General features: G+C 41.3%; 1 protein-coding gene across 1 annotated transcript in view; it reads left to right on the forward strand.

The window, feature by feature from the left end:
• The window catches only part of LOC311038628 (uncharacterized protein), a gene marked incomplete at both ends in the record, with an annotated part of 234156 nt that overhangs the window by 203476 nt on the left and 9723 nt on the right, over positions 1 to 20957 (forward strand). The window contains 4 exons of the mRNA XM_084048200.1: positions 16729 to 16875; positions 17141 to 17272; positions 18785 to 18886; positions 19040 to 19142. Of these exons, the coding sequence (XP_083904326.1) occupies positions 16729 to 16875; positions 17141 to 17272; positions 18785 to 18886; positions 19040 to 19142 (484 nt within the window). The remainder of the gene's footprint in view (positions 1 to 16728; positions 16876 to 17140; positions 17273 to 18784; positions 18887 to 19039; positions 19143 to 20957) is intronic.

Consider the following 20957-nt stretch of genomic DNA (forward strand, 5'->3'; position numbering starts at 1 on the left):
GGTAACCATTTGTGACCATATGTAGATTGTGGTTACAGATCTCTCTCAATAGGTTTTTCCTGCTTTGATAGTAGGCCTCTTCATGCATGTCCTGTCTGTACTGTCTCCAGTCTGAGCCAGTGTTGTGATCTAAACTCTGGTCTCCCTTGTTCCTTCCCTGCCCAGCTTCAGACCGTGCCCAAGGTGTTGGGTGTCCAGTCCCAACCCATGAGAGAGAAGCGGCAGCGAGCGAGTATCTTCCCCGGCGAGGCTCTGCCCCCCAAGAAGTCTCGGTAGGTCCAGGTTAACTCATTGACACCTGAAGCCGATTCTACATGTCTCCTAAATCTCCACAGTATTCTGAAAAACGTATGTTTCTATATGGGTGGTGCTCAATCTATTTCCTGTCAAGGACCCCCAAAATGATATGTATTTGTCCGCGGACCACCATCTCAAAGTCTTTTGTTCCAGGGACCCCCAGAAGCAAAGAATAGTTACAAATGTCCGCTTTAAATGATATATATTCAAAGATTTGCACACATTTTCACGATCTTTCAAAAATAGCAGATCTACAAGGTCATAGCGTGGCACTCGGTGCCGCGCTATGAGCTTGTAGATCTGCTATTTTTGAATAGCCCAAAGTGTAAAAATATGCTGTTTAGCTAAAATCAAGAAATGACACAGATCCAGGTCTTAATGGTTTAAGTGGAAGATGACTTGACAGTATTGTGTGTCATGCTTTGCAGTAGCAAGAGAGGGGTGAAGAAGACTTCGACGCTAGCCTCCCCGATGCCAACCGAGTCCATGTCCACGCCCGTGGCGAACAGCACCTTGATAAAGGAGGTTGCACCTGGCCTGCAGGTAACCATTTGTGACCATATGTAGATTGTGGTTACAGATCTCTCTCAATAGGTTTTTCCTGCTTTGATAGTAGGCCTCTTCATGCATGTCCTGTCTGTACTGTCTCCAGTCTGAGCCAGTGTTGTGATCTAAACTCTGGTCTCCCTTGTTCCTTCCCTGCCCAGCTTCAGACCGTGCCCAAGGTGTTGGGTGTCCAGTCCCAACCCATGAGAGAGAAGCGGCAGCGAGCGAGTATCTTCCCCGGCGACGCTCTGCCCCCCAAGAAGTCTCGGTAGGTCCAGGTTAACTCATTGACACCTGAAGCCGATTCTACATGTCTCCTAAATCTCCACAGTATTCTGAAAAACGTATGTTTCTATATGGGTGGTGCTCAATCTATTTCCTGTCAAGGACCCCCAAAATGATATGTATTTGTCCGCGGACCACCATCTCAAAGTCTTTTGTTCCAGGGACCCGCAGAAGCAAAGAATAGAGTTACAAATGTCCGCTTTAAATGATATATATTCAAAGATTTGCACACATTTCAAGATTTTTCAAAAATAGCAGATCTACAAGCTCATAGCGCAGCACTCGGTGCCGCACTATGAGCTTGTAGATCTGCTATTTTTGAATAGCCAAAGTGTAAAAATAATGCTTTTTAGCTAAAATCAAGAAATTACACACATCCCGGTCTTAATGGTTTAAGTGGAAGATGACTTGACAGTATTGTGTGTCATGCTTTGCAGTAGCAAGAGAGGGGTGAAGAAGACTTCGACGCTAGCCTCCCCGATGCCAACCGAGTCCATGTCCACGCCCGTGGCGAACAGCACCTTGATAAAGAAGGAGGTTGCACCTTCCCGCCTGCAGGTAACCATTTGTGACCATATGTAGATTGTGGTTATAGATCAATAGGTTTTTCCGTCTTTGATATTATGCCTCCTCATCCATGTCCTGTCTGTACTGTCTCCAGTCTGAGCCAGTGTTGTGATCTAAACTCTGGTCTCCCTTGTTCCCTCCCTGCCCAGCTTCAGACCGTGCCCAAGGTGTTGGGTGTCCAGTCCCAACCCATGAGAGAGAAGCGGCAGCGAGCGAGTATCTTCCCCGGCGACGCTCTGCCCCCCAAGAAGTCTCGGTAGGTCCAGGTTAACTCATTGACACCTGAAGCCGATTCTACATGTCTCCTAAATCTCCACAGTATTCTGAAAAACGTATGTTTCTATATGGGTGGTGCTCAATCTATTTCCTGTCAAGGACCCCCAAAATGATATGTATTTGTCCGCGGACCACCATCTCAAAGTCTTTTGTTCCAGGGACCCGCAGAAGCAAAGAATAGAGTTACAAATGTCCGCTTTAAATGATATATATTCAAAGATTTGCACACATTTCAAGATTTTTCAAAAATAGCAGATCTACAAGCTCATAGCGCAGCACTCGGTGCCGCACTATGAGCTTGTAGATCTGCTATTTTTGAATAGCCAAAGTGTAAAAATAATGCTTTTTAGCTAAAATCAAGAAATTACACACATCCCGGTCTTAATGGTTTAAGTGGAAGATGACTTGACAGTATTGTGTGTCATGCTTTGCAGTAGCAAGAGAGGGGTGAAGAAGACTTCGACGCTAGCCTCCCCGATGCCAACCGAGTCCATGTCCACGCCCGTGGCGAACAGCACCTTGATAAAGAAGGAGGTTGCACCTTCCCGCCTGCAGGTAACCATTTGTGACCATATGTAGATTGTGGTTATAGATCAATAGGTTTTTCCGTCTTTGATATTATACCTCCTCATGCATGTCCTGTCTGTTCTGCCTCCAGTCTGAGCCAGTGTTGTGATCTAAACTCTGGTCTCCCTTGTTCCCTCCCTGCCCAGCTCCAGACCGTGCCCAAAGTGTTGGGTGTTCCGTCCCAACCCGTGAGAGAGAAGCGGCAGCGAGGGCGTATCTGCCCCGGCGAGGCTCTGCCCCCCAAGAAGTCTCGGTAGGTCCAGGTTAACTCATTGACACCTGCAGCCGATTCTCTTGTCTCCTAAATCTCAACAGTATTCTGAAAAACTTATGTTTCTATATCAGTGGTGCTCAATCTTTTTCAAAAACTTTGGGTCATTTTATCGTCTACTGCTTTTGTGAACCCCCCAGGCCGTTTTTAAGTTGCTTGATTCATTATATGATAAGAACCACTTATCGGCAACTTAAAAACGGTCTGGGGGGCTGACAAAAGCCTGAGTAGAGTGATATCCCTTTAATCCCAACTTTTACCATTACAAACCTGAAACCTCCCTCTAGATGATGTAATACAGAATTAGTTCTCTTGAGTTTCTGCCCCATTTTTTTTGTGTGTGTGTATCAGACCATGTCATAGATTCCTCACTCTCCGGTTGAATTACAAGAATCATAACAAAATATACTTTAGAAAGTTACTGTGTCAACATGGCTTATTGCTCCTTTAATGGGAAGATGACTGATAGTATTGTGTCCTGCCTCTGCAGAAAGGAGAAGGTGAAGGAACCCATGTCTTATGCTCTGGAGTCCTCACAGAACCTGTCTCCTGCTGCCCTGCTTGTTTCACCTGTCGCTGCTCTGGAGTCCTCACAGAACCTGTCTCCTACTGCCCTGCTTGTTTCACCTGTCGCTGCTCTGGAGTCCTCACAGAACCTGTCTCCTGCTGCCCTGCTTGTTTCACCTGTCGCTGCTCTGGAGTCCTCACAGAACCTGTCTCCTACTGCCCTGCTTGTTTCACCTGTCGCTGCTCTGGAGTCCTCACAGAACCTGTCTCCTGCTGCCCTGCTTGTTTCACCTGTCGCTGCTCTGGAGTCCTCACAGAACCTGTCTCCTGCTGCCCTGCTTGTTTCACCTGTCGCTGCTCTGGAGTCCTCACAGAACCTGTCTCCTACTGCCCTGCTTGTTTCACCTGTCGCTGCTCTGGAGTCCTCACAGAACCTGTCTCCTGCTGCCCTGCTTGTTTCACCTGTCGCTGCTCTGGAGTCCTCACAGAACCTGTCTCCTGCTGCCCTGCTTGTTTCACCTGTCGCTGCTCTGGAGTCCTCACAGAACCTGTCTCCTGCTGCCCTGCTTGTTTCACCTGTCGCTGCTCTGGAGTCCTCACAGAACCTGTCTCCTGCTGCCCTGCTTGTTTCACCTGTCGCTGCTCTGGAGTCCTCACAGAACCTGTCTCCTGCTGCCCTGCTTGTTTCACCTGTCGCTGCTCTGGAGTCCTCACAGAACCTGTCTCCTGCTGCCCTGCTTGTTTCACCTGTCGCTGCTCTGGAGTCCTCACAGAACCTGTCTCCTGCTGCCCTGCTTGTTTCACCTGTCGCTGCTCTGGAGTCCTCACAGAACCTGTCTCCTGCTGCCCTGCTTGTTTCACCTGTCGCTGCTCTGGAGTCCTCACAGAACCTGTCTCCTGCTGCCCTGCTTGTTTCACCTGTCGCTGCTCTGGAGTCCTCGCAGAACAGCTTTAACACGCGGACCCAAGATGTATCAGATGACCATTTGGACTCTTGTGATGACAGTGATATCAGTTCGGACTCGACTGACTTGTCTCTTGATGACAGAACATATCAACCTTGCAATGAAAGTTCAGATGACAGTGATCCGATGGAGGACACAGAGGAGGACACAGAGGAACAAGCCCAACTTCCAAAAGACACAACAAACGTGACAGACACACATATTAGCAAGACACACAATGGCAATGACTTGAGAAGTGAACCGGCTCCCCTACACTCACCACTTCAAATTGTCAGCGGCATTCGTACAAGTGCCAAAAGTGCCTCAGTGTCCATTCCTGCTGTCGGCAAGAAAGAAGATGGCTCTCGGAAGTACAACAAGAAGCAGTTCTGTCTGTTTTGTGGGTTGCCCGTCGCAAAAATGGCAAGGCATTTGGAGAGTGTTCACAGCAAGGAGAGCGAGGTAGCAAAGGCACTCAGTTTTACAAAGGGTTCAAAACAAAGGCGAGCGCATTTAGAACAACTCCGAAACCGAGGTAACTTTGCACATAATGCTGAAGTTTTGGAAACGGGCGCAGGGACACTGGTGGCATGCAAGCAGCCAAAGACGGATTCCAGAGGGCAAGATTACATGCACTGTGTCCACTGCCAAGGATTATACACAAAAAGTGCACTGTGGAGACACATAAAGAACTGTAAATTTAAACCAGACAGTGACAATCCCAAACCAGGAAAAACCAGAGTTATAGCCCTCTGTACCTTTGCCCAACCCATACCCCGGGGGGTGTCCAAGGATGTCTGGGGAGTTTTCAGCAAAATGAACCAGGATGACATTGCAGACGCAGTCAAGAACGACTGGTGCATTATGGAGTATGCAAAGTTCCTCTACAACAAGCACGGATCTGAAACTGCAAAGCATGAATACATCCGTCAAAAGTTGAGGGAGATGGGTAGACTTCTTATTTATGGTAGTGAGGTCACACCACTGAAGACTATCAAGGAATATGTCATGCCAAGGAACTTCCAGCTCACAGTCAAGGCAGTGAAACACGCTGCACGAACCAAAACAAGACACGGCTATGCTGTATCACTTCCACTGAAACTTGGATATAGCCTCAAGAGAATGTCTATGCTCCTGGAGAGTCATGCGCTAATGGAAGGGGACAAGAAGGCAGCAGAAGAAGCAAGCACCTTTCGAAAGATATACGACATGAAATGGTGTGAGCTAGTGTCAGGGGATTGTCAGAAGACACTAACTGAGGCCAGGTGGAATGCCCCTATGCTCCTGCCTCTGACAGAGGATGTAAAAAAAATACATAATTACCTTGAGGCCAAGCAGGAGCAGTACTCTGAGGACCTGAAGGCCACTGTGTCAACTGAGACATGGAAGATGCTGTCCAAGGTCACTCAAACGCTGATCCTACTGTTCAACAGGCGCAGACAAGGAGAGATGTCGAAAATGCCACTTTCTGCATTCTTGGCAAGAGTAAGGTCATCAAGTCACGAGGATATCAATTATGCCCTATCGGAGCTGGAGATCAAACTCTGCAGCCATTTCACAAGGATAGAGCTGAGAGGAAAGGGCGGCAGGATGGTGCCCATTCTCTTGAGTCCGTCAATGGTGGAGTCACTTGTCCAGCTGTGTGACACCAGAGAGCAATGTCAAATCCGCGAAAACAACCCCTACCTGTTTGCCATACCAAACGCAATGTCATTCTTTCGAGGGTCTGATCTCCTCAGACAATTTGCACATCAGTGTGACCTAAGGCACCCAGAGGCAATGACGTCTACTAAATTAAGGAAACAGTTGGCAACCCTGTCCACAGTGTTGAACCTGAAGAACACAGAGTCTGACCAGCTGGCTGACTTTATGGGCCACAATATGAGAGTCCATGACAAGTTTTACAAGTTACCTGAGGGCACCCTTCAGCTTGCCAAGGTGAGCAAGATCCTGATGGCCATGGAGCAGGGACGGGTTGGGGATTTTCAAGGAAAGAACCTGGACGAGATCCACATTGATCCAAGGGGTAAGGAGTATCCTGCTTTATTAAGTCTGGCTTAGTCCGCCATACTGAACTATCACAATTATTTTTAACTCTGTATCACAGCTTTACCTTTATCAAATTACAACATCCTATACACAAAGTGCCTTGTCTACAACATATAAAAGTGAAAACTATGGTAATTTTATAAACACAGCAGCAGTTTCAAGTTCAGTTTGACTTATGTTGCAACTATTTCAAGAATTAACAAACATTGACTGCCTGTCCAGCAACTATTATTTTTGGGAGCTTTAAATGAGCATGCCATTGTTAACATTTTATGACTACATGTTTTTAAAGCAGCGCTGTATTTTATACCATCTTTTTAGAAACTGCCTATTTCGAGGAGTTGGTGGAAGGACAAGCAGAGGACATGTGTGAGGAGGTCATGGAAGGTATGTTCTTTCATGTATCTATTTTTACAGCTCCCCAGCAGCTAGGAGCCAACCCTTTATCGATGTTCTCGGCCCATGTATCCTAGTACATCTCCATGGCCATTTGAAATTGACTCTAAAACATATTACAGATAGAGAGACAGCAGACACTACAGATAGAGAGACAGCAGACACACAACCATATCTCCAGCACCGCTACATACAGAATAATGTTCCTCTTGTCATTCAATAGGCGGTGATTCGGAGCTTGAAGGAGAGACTCATTCAGCTGGACATGGACAGACAGAGCCAACGAGAGGTAAGGATATTGGACAGTACAGGGTTTCCCCTATATTTCCAGCACCGCTACATACAGAATAATGTTCCACTTGTCATTCAATAGGCGGTGATTCGGAGCTTGAAGGAGAGACTCATTCAGCTGGACATGGACAGACAGAGCCAACGAGAGGTAAGGATATTGGACAGTACAGGGTTTGTAAGTAAGAGGCTTTGTCGGTCGGTGTGTGGCATGTCATCTCCCACCAGAGTAACTCCAATTTGCACTAAATTGGATGGAGATGTGTAACATAGTAGGAGAATTAATGCCTGTAGCTTACTTAGCCTACATGTGGCACTTTAGCCTACCTGTGGTACTTTACCGAATAATGTTCTTGTCATTCAACAGTTGCTAAACGGAGTGCGTCGGCGCCAAATAATGGAGGGACCCATTCTGCAGGAGATGGACATACAGAGCCAAAAAGAGGTAAGGATATTGGACAGTACATTGTGTTTTTTTGCCTGACCCCGGGGCTGGCATACAAGAGGCTTTGTCAGTCAGTCGATCTGTCATGTCCCTCAAGGTTAACTGTGGTTTGAGATGTGTAGCATGGTAAGAGTCTCTTTGACCCCGATAGATTCATAGGTGGTGCTATAGCAACTGATTGAAAAACTAAATGCACAGTTCTGCAGAAACAACAACAACTTGGATTCACATCATATTTGGTGGACATTATTTTCCCTTCTCACCACCCTGCATCGGACAGCTGCTGGCTGTGGTTGGTGTAGCCTACACCTGATTCTCAACATGCCTGTACAAGACTATTATTGTTGCCAGACCCAAGGGGTGGGGCTTACATGAGGCTTTGTACCTGTTTTCTCCATACATGGGCATGCCCCCTTTGCCCTTAGGCCCCAGCCATGAAAGTATGTCCCCTTCCGTCCATACATGGGCATGTTTTGTACCTGTTTTCTCCATACATGGGCATGCCCCCTTTGCCCTTAGGCCCCAGCCATAAAAGTCTGTCCCCCTTTCGTCCATACATGGGCATACACCGTGACGTAGTGCTGGGTCTAGCAGAACCAGGTCTCCTGGTCTTATCCATGTTCAACTCACACTCTTATTTTATAGCTTTATTATTGTTGTTGGTGATGAGCAGGCGGGGACTTGTTATCCCTGTGGGCGACTCCAAAGTTCAACGTTACTTTAGCTGACTGGAAATTGGTTTCTGGGTATTAAAAAAAATAATACTTATACTCACCTGGTACCCTGAATCAAAGTGATACTCACCTGTTAACCTGGGAATTAAGATGCATACGTTCTAATTACCTGGAAAAAGAAAAAAGTGTTGATTATCTAATATCCACAGTAGAAGGTGTTATGGTGTCCCCAGAAAGATGGCAATACTTGAGAGTGTTAAGGTGTTCCCCAGAAAGATGGTAATATCTGAAAGAGTGTTATGGTGTCCCTAGAAAGAAAGTTAGATCTGAAAGTGTGTTATGGTGTCCCCAGAAAGACAGTTATTTCTGAACGTGTGTTATGGCGACTCCATAGTTCAACGTTACTTTGTTGCTCTAAATTATACTTACCTGACTGGAAATTGGTTTCTGGGTATAAAAAAAAAAAAAATACTGATACTCACCTGTTAACCTGGGAATTAAGATGCATACGTTCTAATTACCTGGAAAAAGAAAAAAGTGTTGATTATCTAATATCCACAGTAGAAGGGGGCTGTGAATTTATTTAATATATTGCAAATACTTACCGCCATACACCTGAAACACAAGAAATAAATCTAACTAAACATAATCATATTTTAAAAAATAACATAAAGAACTCAGGGCCCTGCCTTTATCGATAAGTAGAGGGGCAGTGATGCGCTCCAAAACATTCAGAACTTGTGCAGTATAGAAATGAAACGTGACTAAAATGGCCAATCAAAACATGCCGTATCTACATCCAGTGGTAGAAATAAATGTAGATTTTAGTGAACTCCTCCAAAAGAAGAGTTCCTAAGACGATGACATCAGACTAAGACTAATCTGTTTTTTTTTTGTTTTTGTTTTTTTAGCTCGGAAAGAATCAAATAGGACGAAATGGGGACCGGAAGAAAAGGCAGCTGTGGAGAGACACCTAAAGCAGCTCATACTGACTTGTAGGGTCCCAGACAAAAGAGCCTGTGAAAAATGTCTCGAATCGGAGCCAGCCCTTGAAAAGAGACATTGGAAAGCTATAAAATTTTATGTTAATAATCAAATTGCAGCTTTAAAGAAGAAGATGTCTCGTTAAGACAGTACGTAGTACTGTAGTAGTACTCCCTCTACATTAACATTGGCCAAGTTGAAGATGTGCACTTAATGTTTTGACACAGTTTGTGTATTTTCTGTAAATTTTAGCTGCATTTACTGCCTATTGGGATTCAGCCCACCGTTTTTTACATCTCTGGGACCTCAAACTTCACTGTAAAATACCCAGTAAAACAACGGAAGAGCGTTTATTGGCCTTAGATACTCAGAGTAGCAACAAGAGAAACTTCATATCAAGACTTATTGGGTAATTGCACATTCTGTTCTAAATGTTCCTGTTTTTGTAGTTGTCTAAATCAGTGGTTTTCAACCAGTGGCCCGGGGACCACCAGTGGTCCTTGAGGGAGTACCAGGGGGTCCCCAGCTAAATTATTTAACATAGCGTCACAATCATTTTTAACCACTGGACATGGACTCGGTTGGCATCGGGGAGGCTAGCGTCCAAGTCTTCTTCACCCCTCTCTTGCTACTGCAAAGCATGACACACAATACTGTCAAGTCATCTTCCACTTAAACCATTAAGACCTGGATCTGTGTCATTTCTTGATTTTAGCTAAAAAGCATTATTTTTACACTTTGGCTATTCAAAAATAGCAGATCTACAAGCTCATAGTGCGGCACCGAGTGCTGCGCTATGAGCTTGTAGATCTGCTATTTTTGAAAAATCTTGAAATCTGTGCATATCTTTGAATATATATCATTTAAAGCGGACATTTGTAAGTCTATACTTTGCTTCTGGGGGTTCCTGGAACAAAAGACTTTCAGATGGGGGTCCGCGGCCGAATGTATATCAATTTAGGGGTCCTTGGCATGAAAAGGGTTGAAAACCACTGGTCTAAATGACCCACAATTGTGTGACACCTGACCCGAAAGCAAAAATGTCACGCCTGTGAATAAAACTCAGTAATACCTGAAAGAGTGTTCCGTGTCTGTTGTTAAATACAATGTGTTAAGGTGTTCCCCAGAAAGATAGTAATATCTGAAAGAGTGTTAAGGTGTTCCTCATAAAGATAGTAATATCTGAAAGAGTGTTATGGTGGTGTCCCCTGAAAGATGGTAATATCTGAGAGTGTTAAGGTGTTCCCCAGAAAGATGGTAATATCTGAAAGAGTGTTATGATGTCCCCAGAAAGATAGTTACATCTGAAAGTATATTATGGTGTCCCCTAAAAGATAGTTAGATCTGAGAGTGTGTTATGTTGTCCCCAGAAAGATAGTTAATTCTGAAAGTATATTATGGTGTCCCCTAAAAGATAGTTAGATCTGAAAGTGTGTCATGGTGCCCCCAGAAAGATAGCAATACCTGAGAGTCCCCTCATGGGCTGACCCAGTCTGGTCTGGGACAAAAAGTATTGAATTTTGCTAATTTGAAGTCATATTCTGGTTCCTGATTTTTTTATGATCATGCCTGATTTTTCTCAGAGGCGTAGGATGTCTAGAAAGGGGTGTACTCGCATGGGAGGTCCTTGTCATGTGTCCCCAAATGGTACTATAAACAAGTCTGTGTGTGTGTGTGTGTGTGTGTGTGTGTGTGCGGTGTGTCGCTTACAAGTCGCTTATAATAAGCAGACCTGGCAACGCTGGATGAAAGGTCCTGGGGTGTGGTGATGATGATGATGATGAGGAAGATGAAGGGTCTTCAATGGCAGGGGGGGTTTGTGGGCGTGGTCTGGAAGGTGATGAAGGGTCTTCAGTGGCGGGGGGGGGTTTGTGGGCGTGGTCTGGAAGGTGATGAAGGATCCAACCAGCCGGAGCCAACATGGCTAACGTGAACAGAGACATGATGAGGAAACTCTTCTGTAAAAACAACAACAAAAACAAAAACAAACATAATAATCTTAGATCAGGGGTCTTCAACGTTTTCAGGCCAAGGACCCCCTAGCTGAGAGAGAGATGAAGCAGGGACCCCCTACTCTATATTGTATAAAATTGTGTTTCAGATAAACGTTTGCTGCTCTTTTTTCCCTCTACACCTATTGTATAACTCTTTGCCAAAAATAGCCGATCTACAAGCTCACAACGCCTCGCAGCGCGAGGCGTTGTGAGCTTGTAGATCTGCTATTTTTGGCTAAAGTTCTCCTTAGAAAATGGATGCTATGGTTCAAGTGGTTCATGTAAAAACAAAATGCATTTTATTTATATTGCACTTTATTTTATTACAGGGGCGGCAGTGGCTCAGGAGGTAGAGCGGACACTTGGCAACCGGAAGGTTCCCAGTTCGATTCCGAGCTCCCTCCCAGAGTTAGTGTCCAACAAGTGTCCTTGAGAAAGACACTGAACCCCTAAAGAGTGGTGGACAAAGTACTCACATTTTTGACTTAAGTTAAAGTATCAATACTGCAATATAGAAATACTCTGTTACAAGTAAAAATCCGGAATTCAAAATGTACTTGAGTAAAAGTACAAAAGTATTGGCATCAGAATGTAGTTCAAGTTGAAAGTAGTCATTATGCAGAATGTCCCATTTCAAGTTTTCAAATGTAGAAAAATCTCTTTGAAAATAGCAGATCTATAAGCTCACATTGTGAGCTTGTAGATCTGCTATCTGCTAATGGATCTGCTATGTGCTAATGGACAAAATGTATATAGGGCTGAAGTGGGTAATGCATGTTTTGTAATAATAATAAAAATCTGAAAAGTAACTAAAGTTTTCAAATAGTTGTAGTGGAGTAAAAGTACAATATTTGCCTCTGAGATGTAGTGGAGTAGAAGTAATTTTAGTTACCATTTACACTTGAAACAAACCTCAAAGTGCTAAAGTACAGAATTAAAAAAACATCTGCATAAAAACAACACATCTATAAAAAAAATAACTTCTCTGTAATAATAATAACAAAAATATTTCCTTCAGGGTTACAGATATCTTTGCTTTGTAATAATTACCTGCACAATGTTAGATGCTTTTGATTTAAATGTACATTTAAATGAAGTTTTATTATTGTAATGAACTGAATACATTGCAGACCTGTGAGGGTCCATTTGGTTCCTCCTCAAGGGACCCTGAGGGTCCCTGGACCAGTGGTGTAAAGTAACTAAGTACATTTACTGAAGTACTGTACTTAAGTACACTTTTTAGGTATTTTCTTTTACTTTACTGGAGCATTTCCAATTTTCATTACTTTTACTTCTTCTCCACTACATCTCAGAGGCAAATATTATACTTTTACTCCACTAATTATTTGAAAACTTTAGTTACTAGCTACTTTGTAGATTTAGATTATTATCACACAACATACAGTAGCCACTTCAGCCCTATATACATTTCAGCCATTTGAAATGAGCAGATCTACAAGCTCACAATGCGTCGTGATGCGAGGCATTATGAGCTTGTAGATCTGCTATTTTCTAAATATTTGTATAAACTTGAAAACTTGAAACGGGACATTCTGCACAATGACTTATTTTTATTTTGGTGCTTTTACATTTTGATCCCAATACTTTTATACTTTTACTCAAGTACATTTTGAATTCCAGAACTTTTACTTGTAACAGAGTATTTCTGCCTTGCAGTATTGATACTTTTAAAAAAAATAGGAGTACTTTTTCCACCCCTGAAGCTCTCTCTCTGACAGAAGAGACTCACCCCAGCAGAGATCTTGTTTTTAGGAGGTTTGCTGTAAATCCTGGACCTGCTGTCCTGCAGAATCCTCTTTGGTGGTCTGAGGACCACAGCCATCTGTGCTGGACCCCTCCTCAGCATCCTGAGGACCCCCATCTGTCTGTCTGTTGTCTGTCTGTCTACCCCTCAGGCAGGCAGTGAGACAGGCTGTCTGTAGGGTTGAGGTCCAGTAGAGTGTGAGACGCTCAGCTCACAGAGACATGGTTTATCTCCAGAGCTCTGCATGGAGGAACCGCCCATTAAAGGGATATTTCACTTTATAACATGTTTTGGGTCATTTTAAAGGGATAGTTCACCCCCAAAATTACTTTTTTTCCTATGTATTAGTCACCCCATGGAGACTTCATGGATATGTATTTGTTTTTGTCTCATTCCTAAGACAATAATTGACGACTTAGGGTCTGATAAATATCAAATATCTAAATACTTTATCAAGTCATTTGAAAACTGTCTGTGGTGATCCTGAGTAGACGTTAAAATGACCCCAAACATGATTGAAAGTGAAATATCCCTTTAAACCTCTTCCTGTATGCCTCTCCACCTGCTCTGTCTGTCTTTCTGTCTGTCTGTCTGTCTGTCGTGCTGTAGATGTAGGCAGAGTTTAGCCAATAGCCAGTCGGTACAGACTGACTGACCTATCATCATGGCTGTTCATCATTCATCACCAATCATCATCATCATCATATTTTCCTAACTATCCACAGGTTTACAAACTAAACATAATAGCTAAAGTTAAGTACACTTAACTTACTTATTCAGAGACATTCCACCCGGAAATACCGTGTGTGTGTGTGTGTGTGTGTGTGTGTGTGTGTGTGTGTGTGTGTGTGTGTGTGTGTGTGTGTGTGTGTGTGTGTGTGTGTGTGTGTGTGTGTGTGTATATATACACATGTATATATATATGTATATATATGTGTATATATATATATATATATATATATATATATATACATACACATGTTTGTTTACTAACATTCTTTATTTGTTTCTCCAGTCAGGAAGTCACTCTGCTTTACACTCAATCAGAATACACAACTACAGATCTGTTTTATATTGACTATAGCATTATATAATAAAGTGTATATTTTAAAGTAAGAACTCTGTGTTAAAAAAATATACATATTCAAAGATTTGCACAAATCTTCACGATTAAAAAAAAAAGATAAATAGCAGATCTACAAGCTCATAGCTCAAGACATGTAAAATGACACAGATGCGTTTGGTGGAAAGGAACAGGGAGTTCTGGCAGATTAATCTTCATGTCACATCAGGTTTTCCTGTTTTCTGTCTGTGGGACAGAGAGATCACATCACACGCTTTCATGTTGGAAACCTGATTAGATCTGACAACATCCACGTGTTGTTTGACAGAATCAAACAGAGACATGATAAGGCTGCAGCAGGCGTTAAACCCTCGCTACATTTAGTCAAGTACTGTACTTCTTGAGTACAATTTTGAGGTATTTTTACTTTAGTGAAGTATTTCCAATTTTTCAATAAGTTTACTTCTACTCCACTACATCTCAGAGGCACATATTGTACTTTTACTCCACTACTATTATTTGAAAACTTTAGTTACTAGTTACTTTGTAGATTTAGATTATTATTACAAAACCACTTCAGACCTATACCTGTGAATATATACTTTGGCAATTTGAAAATAGCAGATCTACAAGCTCACAACGCGTCGCTTTGCGACGCGTTGTGAGCTTGCAGATCTGCTATTTTCAAAGGACTATTATACATTTGAAAACTTGTGAAATGGGACATTCTGCAAACAAACAACAACACATTAATGGACACAACACTGATGACAGAGCTGTCAAACATGTCTATGAAGCTATCTATGAAATATATAGACCTATGGATTTATGAAAATGTTTATTAAGGAAATAAAATCTATTGTAAAGTCTAGATAAAACCTCCTTCACTTGAATGTAGAGTGTAATTACTACTGCAGCCTGTAGGAGGTGAAACACACACACACACACACACACACACACACACACACACACACACACACACACACACACACACACACACACACTGTACATGCTGCTGTATATTGTGCAACTTTTGGAAGAAACCATTACCACAGGGAAAGGGGGTGTGTGACTTTTAGAGGAATGATGTCAGACAAAATGAGAATAATATGTTTGACTCATAATGATATAAAATTATCATAACTACATATTATAGAGAACATTACAATAAGTACAAGATAGAATAAACCCACATATTAAAACTCTGTTTGTAGCATAATTACCCCCCCCCCCCCCCCCCCATCTCAGGCTGAATGTGATGACGTCACTGCTGTACTGTGCAGTAGGAAACACCCTGGGTTGCCATGTCTGCTTTATAAGCAGCTCCGGGCTTGTTTTTCTGTAAAGTCTCTTGTAAATATTGGTATTTGTTGGTTGAGGTGTTTGTTGGTCTTGTTTCTAAAGTGTTGTTACTTATTGTTTGGACTTGTTTCCTATTGTTGTTTTTAAACCAATGGTTCTCAAACATTTTCATGTCAAGGACAGACAACATAATAACCTGTATTTGTGCACAGACCCCCATCTGAACATATTTCTTTTCCAGGGACCCCCATACAAGATTTGTGTTGTTAAAATGTTTGAAACATGTTCTAAATATTCCACTTCCTTTTCTCAAGATTCTTTTTTTTTAAATAGCAGATCTACAAGCTCACAATGTGTCGCATTGTGACACATTGTGAGCTTGTAGATCGCGTGCGTGTGTGGTATTTTTTTAGATTAATACTTTTATCAGGTTTTACAGCATTGTACAATGTCATCCATTACAACACAAAGAGTAGGCATACATAAATGACTGAAGCATCAGAAACTTTTAAACAGAGCAGATGTCATTTCCTGTGTTTTGGTGAATTTGGGGAGTTTGATACCAAATCCAGGAGGAATCAAAAATGTCATTCCAGGAGTCCTCCATGAGATGTGGTTGAAATGAAGGAGACTCTGCAGAATCCAGGAGGGTTAGCAGCTAGTCTCTTCTTTTGGGCTTGTGTTCATAGACCTGGCTGCTTGTTTCTGTCACACAATCTGGCAACGCTGAACTGAACGCTGTCAGAAGTAGGAGGAAAAACACAGTCCTCCAAGTTCATATAGGGTGAGAGAATTATGTTAATTGAATGTGTTTTATAACTTATTCTATGTTGTTAAAGTTAATGTTGTTTAAGTGTGTTATAACTTATAGTAGAAACCTTCAGTATTGTTTACAAAAGTTTGTCTAAACTTTGGATGGAGCAGTTTTTACTTTCACTTTCTACTTATTACCCTGTCTGTCTGTCTGTCTGTCTGTCTGTCTGTCTGTCTGTCTGTCTGTCTGTCTGTCTGTCTGTCTGTCTGACTTGTTCTTTGACTCTGTACTTGGTCTGCTCTTTTTTCCCCTTTACACCAAACCTCTTCACCAAAAACTGCAGATCTACAAGCCCACAACACGAGCTTATATATCTGCTATTTTCACATGTCACATGTTCCTCCCTAGAATAGGCATGCTGGGGTTCAAGTGGTTAATGTAAAAAAAAAAAAAAATCCCCCTGCAATAACTCTGAGGACCCTCTAGGGGTCCCGGACCCCCTGTTGAAAACCCATGCTATAGGGAAAGAGGCTTTATGTGACTTTTTGGGGTACGATCTATGACATAACTAGAAGATTATATTAGAACACTGTTATACAATGTTTGTAACTACATACCAGTATAAAATAATAGATAGTCTACTGTTTAAAAAAGAAAACATAGGCCTATGTTTTTTTTGTGCATGATGTCACTCATATCTTGTATTCATCATTTCCTGTTTCCTGATGTATTTCATTGACTGTAACGTTGACAGGTTTAATAAAGACCTAAAGATGAGTCAGTGTGTGGAGAGAGAGGAGGAGGGATCTGACAGACCAGAGTCTCCAACATCCAGCTGTGTGTCTATGAAGAGTGACCGGTCTAAAGGAAAACCTCCTGAACCTGGACCTTCACACACACAGTATGTGAATCAGATATATTATACATCCTGGTCTCTGGTAAACACTGTTATAGGTGTCATAGAGCTCTGCAAGTCGGGGGTCAAACCAAATATGTATGACCCTCCCCCCCCCGGCATGTGTTTTGAATCACACTGATTGAGCTTGTAGATTACATGTTGGTTTCCACGTGTCATCATCATTCTAATGATGAAAATGAATTATTAAATATGAAGAAATATAATTTATACACAAATAACTTGACTCTTGTCTTTGTCTGTTTGTCAGGATGAAAAGACCAGCAAAACCAACCACTGATGATAAAGGCTGGATATGTATAGGCTGTGACTACATGAACACTGCTGAGGATTTAATATGCAGACGCTCATACTGCAATATGACAAAGATCTTATCCACAAGGTAACGTTGTCTCTCTGTCTGTTTTCTTTCTTTCTTTTATTGTTTTTATTTTCTTGGTGAACATTTCTCTGATTATCAGCTGCATGTCTATGAACAGAGACACTATGAATGAATTCATGTTTGAATGATTTAAGATGAGGATGAGGATAGGAGGAGCAGGAGCAGGAGGAGGATGAGATGGAGGAAGAGGAGGATGAAGATAGGAGGAGGATGATAGGAGGAAGAGGAGGAGGAAGAGTTTGATGATGATAGCAGGAGGAGGAGGAGGAGGAGGAGGAGGAGGAGGAGGAGGAAGAAGAAGAGGATGATAGGAGGAGGATGATGATGATGATGATGATGATGGTTTTATGTCTTTATAAAAGATGTTTAAAGCTGATCAGAGATATGTACACTAAACCTTTGACCTTTAAAATGTTGATTGATTTTATTTGTCAATATTTATATGTTTACACAACAGTTACTATTATTATTACCTGTAGTGGAAAAAGTACTCAGATTTGTTTATTTTTACTAAAGTAGCAATACCACAAGTATTTATTCAAAATGTTACTTGAGTAAAAGTACAAAAGTGTTGATATCAAAATATACTAAGAGTACAATTGAAACTAATTATTAGTTGTAGATCTGCTATTTTCTGCTATTCTCTGCAAACATTTGCCCCGAATATGGATAATGGGGTTTAAGTGGTTAATATATATGTGTGTGTGTGTGTGCCTGCGTGCGTGCGTGCGTGCGTGCGTGCGTGCGTGCGTGCGTGCGTGCGTGCGTGCGTGCGTGCGTGCGTGCGTGCGTGCGTGCGTGCGTGTGTCGGTGGTGGAACAAGTACTCAAAAGTTTTACTTAAGTAAAAGTATCAATACTGCATTATAGAAATACTTTGTTACAGGTAAAAGTCCAGAATTCAAAATGTAGTTGTGTAAAAGTACCAAAGTATTGGCAACAAAATGTACTTAAAGTACCAAAAGTTTGAAAAAAACTAAACTATTTAAAAATAGCAGATCTACAAGCTCACAACGCGTCGCATCGCGAAGCGTTGTGAGCTTGTAGATCGGCTATTTTCAAATAGCCCATGTATAAAATAGGGCTAAAGTGATTAAAGTTTCATAATATAATAATGTATATATGAAAAGTAACTAGTAACTAAAGTTCTCAAATAATTGTTGTGGAGTAAAAGTACAATATTTGTCTCTGAGATGTAGTGGAGTAGAAGTAAAAGTATTGGAAATTGGAAATACTCAAGTAAAGTACAAATACCTCAAAATGTTACTTAAATACAGTACTTAAGTAAATGTACTTTGTTACTTTCCACCACTGGTGTGTGTATAATCATTTTTAGTTTTATTCATTTTGTATTATTTTACAGTATGAAGAAAAAAAACTGTCATGTTTCCACCTGTATACATATATCATACAGTATAATATTATCTCATATCATAATAATAGTGTGTTCCTCATTGTTTCTCCTTCCTCTTTCTATGTCTCTTTGTTTTTTCTATCATTGTCTTTCTCTCAGCTGGTTCTCCATGACAGCCCTACCTCTCTCTGCAACAGACATGATGAAGTCTTGGCATAAAGACTTCACACAGAGCCACCGTGGCATCTATGTCCGCAGGCTGTGAGTGTTCATCACACAGAAAGCAGAACCAATACAATGTGTTCTCACCATCTTCTAGACCCCAGACCAGCTGAACTATTATCACTTATTATATGATGAGTTTAATCTGATGTCTGACTTTGTCTCTTTCATTCTCTGTGTGCTGGTGAGCAGTGTAGAGAACCTGGTAACAGGAGACCCAGCTGAGGACGTTATTAACCTGGTGACTGATGCTCTGAACATAGAGAGGAATATATATGTGTCAGCTAACAGCGAGGTAAGAACCTAATATTCTCTCCATGACATTTATTTACATGTTCTAATGAATACATGAACTACATGTAGCGTGTAAGATTTAATTGTTCATCATTCAGGGACATAAAAAAAAGAACAATAAACAGAAATGTGTCTAAAGTAGGGATGCCAGGTAACCACATGAACCCTAGCATTCTGAGGTGAACATTTGACGAAAATAGCCGATCTACAAGCTTACAATGAATCACAATGAAACCCGTTGTGAGCTTTTAGATCTTCTGTTTTAAGCAAACAGATTTGGTGTTGAGAGAATAAAGCATCAGGCCTAGTTCAGACCCCTGGGGAACCCCGTTCAACTATGTATAAAGGGTTAATTATCGTTGTTGTCGGGCAGAAACCTTGTATCTCCACATTTCAACCGAAATTCAAAATTCAAAATTGACTTGAGTAAAAGTATAAAAGTTTGGTATCAAAATGTATTTAAAGTACCAAAACTAAAAGTACTCTTTATACAGATTGTCCCATTGCAATATTTGGCTTTGGGAAGTAGTGGAGTAGAAGTAAAAGTACTGAACATTGGAAATACTCCAGTAAAGTAAAAACAAATACCTAAATAATGTACTTAAGTACAGTACTTGAGTAAATGTTCTTAGTTACTTTACACCACTGCAGAAAACACAAACATTTTCCAAGCTCCATACAGTTATATGGGACATATTCGTGTAAGCAAGTCCTGAGAACGCAAAGAGAGCCTGACATGTTTTATCATGATAAACAGAATCGATAAATAGCATTTTTTTAATTATAGTGTCCTGCCCCACAAGATGCCCAGCCCGCACGGGGCTTACAAGCAGTGGTGGAAAGAGTACTCAATTTTTTACTTAAGTAAAAGTATCATTACTGCAATGTAGACATCCAGTATTCAAAATGTACTTGAGTAAAAGTACAAAAGTATTGGCATCAAAATATACTTAAAGTACCAAAAGTAAAAGTATATTATGCAGAATGTCCCGTTACACAAGTTATCATTATGTCTAAAATGTATTAGAATCAAGCTCACAAATCAAGCTACAAGCTTACAATGCGTCGCATCGTGACACATTGTGAGCTTGTAGATCTGCTATTTTCAAATGGCCAAATGTATATAGGACTGAAGAGGTTAATGTATGTTTTGTAATAATAATCAAAATCTACAAAGTGACTAGTAACTAAAGTTTTCAAAGAATTGTAGAGTAGTAAACGTACAATATTTGCTTCTGAGATGTAGTGGAGTAGAAGTAAAAGTAATGGAAATTGGAAATACTCAGGAAGTAAAAGTACTTACTATAATTTTCCAAATCTAACCCTCAATAATGAAATCAAGTCATTTTAAGGCAGAAACTGGTGGTAGGTGGAGATTAATAGTGAGGGTGTGATCCTTTTGGTGGGGGGTCTTTTTAACAGAGCAGATATAATGTCCTGTATTCTGATGCATTTTAACAGGGAGTTTGATACTTTAACAGGCTTTACTAACATGGGAACATTATGGCTAAATGTTTTAATTTCATCCATCAACAAGCTAAACAGAGACATTGATTTGATGACTGAAGCAATTAAAGAGCCATCTTTACTAATAACCACTCATTAATATATATATATATCTTTATGATTGCATGCAATTAACTAGAATGTATCACTTAGGTATCAAATAGAGTATAATGTGTATACTGTATGTGGGAATGACTGGAGTGTATTCACAGTCATAATAAATATAGTGACAGTAGGAGTCAGTGTAACAGCCTGTGTAGAGATGGTGACTCTTACTCTCCTATTGGTCATATGGTGAACCTTGACTGAT

The sequence above is a fragment of the Gymnoscopelus microlampas genome (genome assembly GCF_963454915.1).
Source record: "Gymnoscopelus microlampas genome assembly, chromosome: 22".
NCBI lineage: Eukaryota > Metazoa > Chordata > Actinopteri > Myctophiformes > Myctophidae > Gymnoscopelus > Gymnoscopelus microlampas.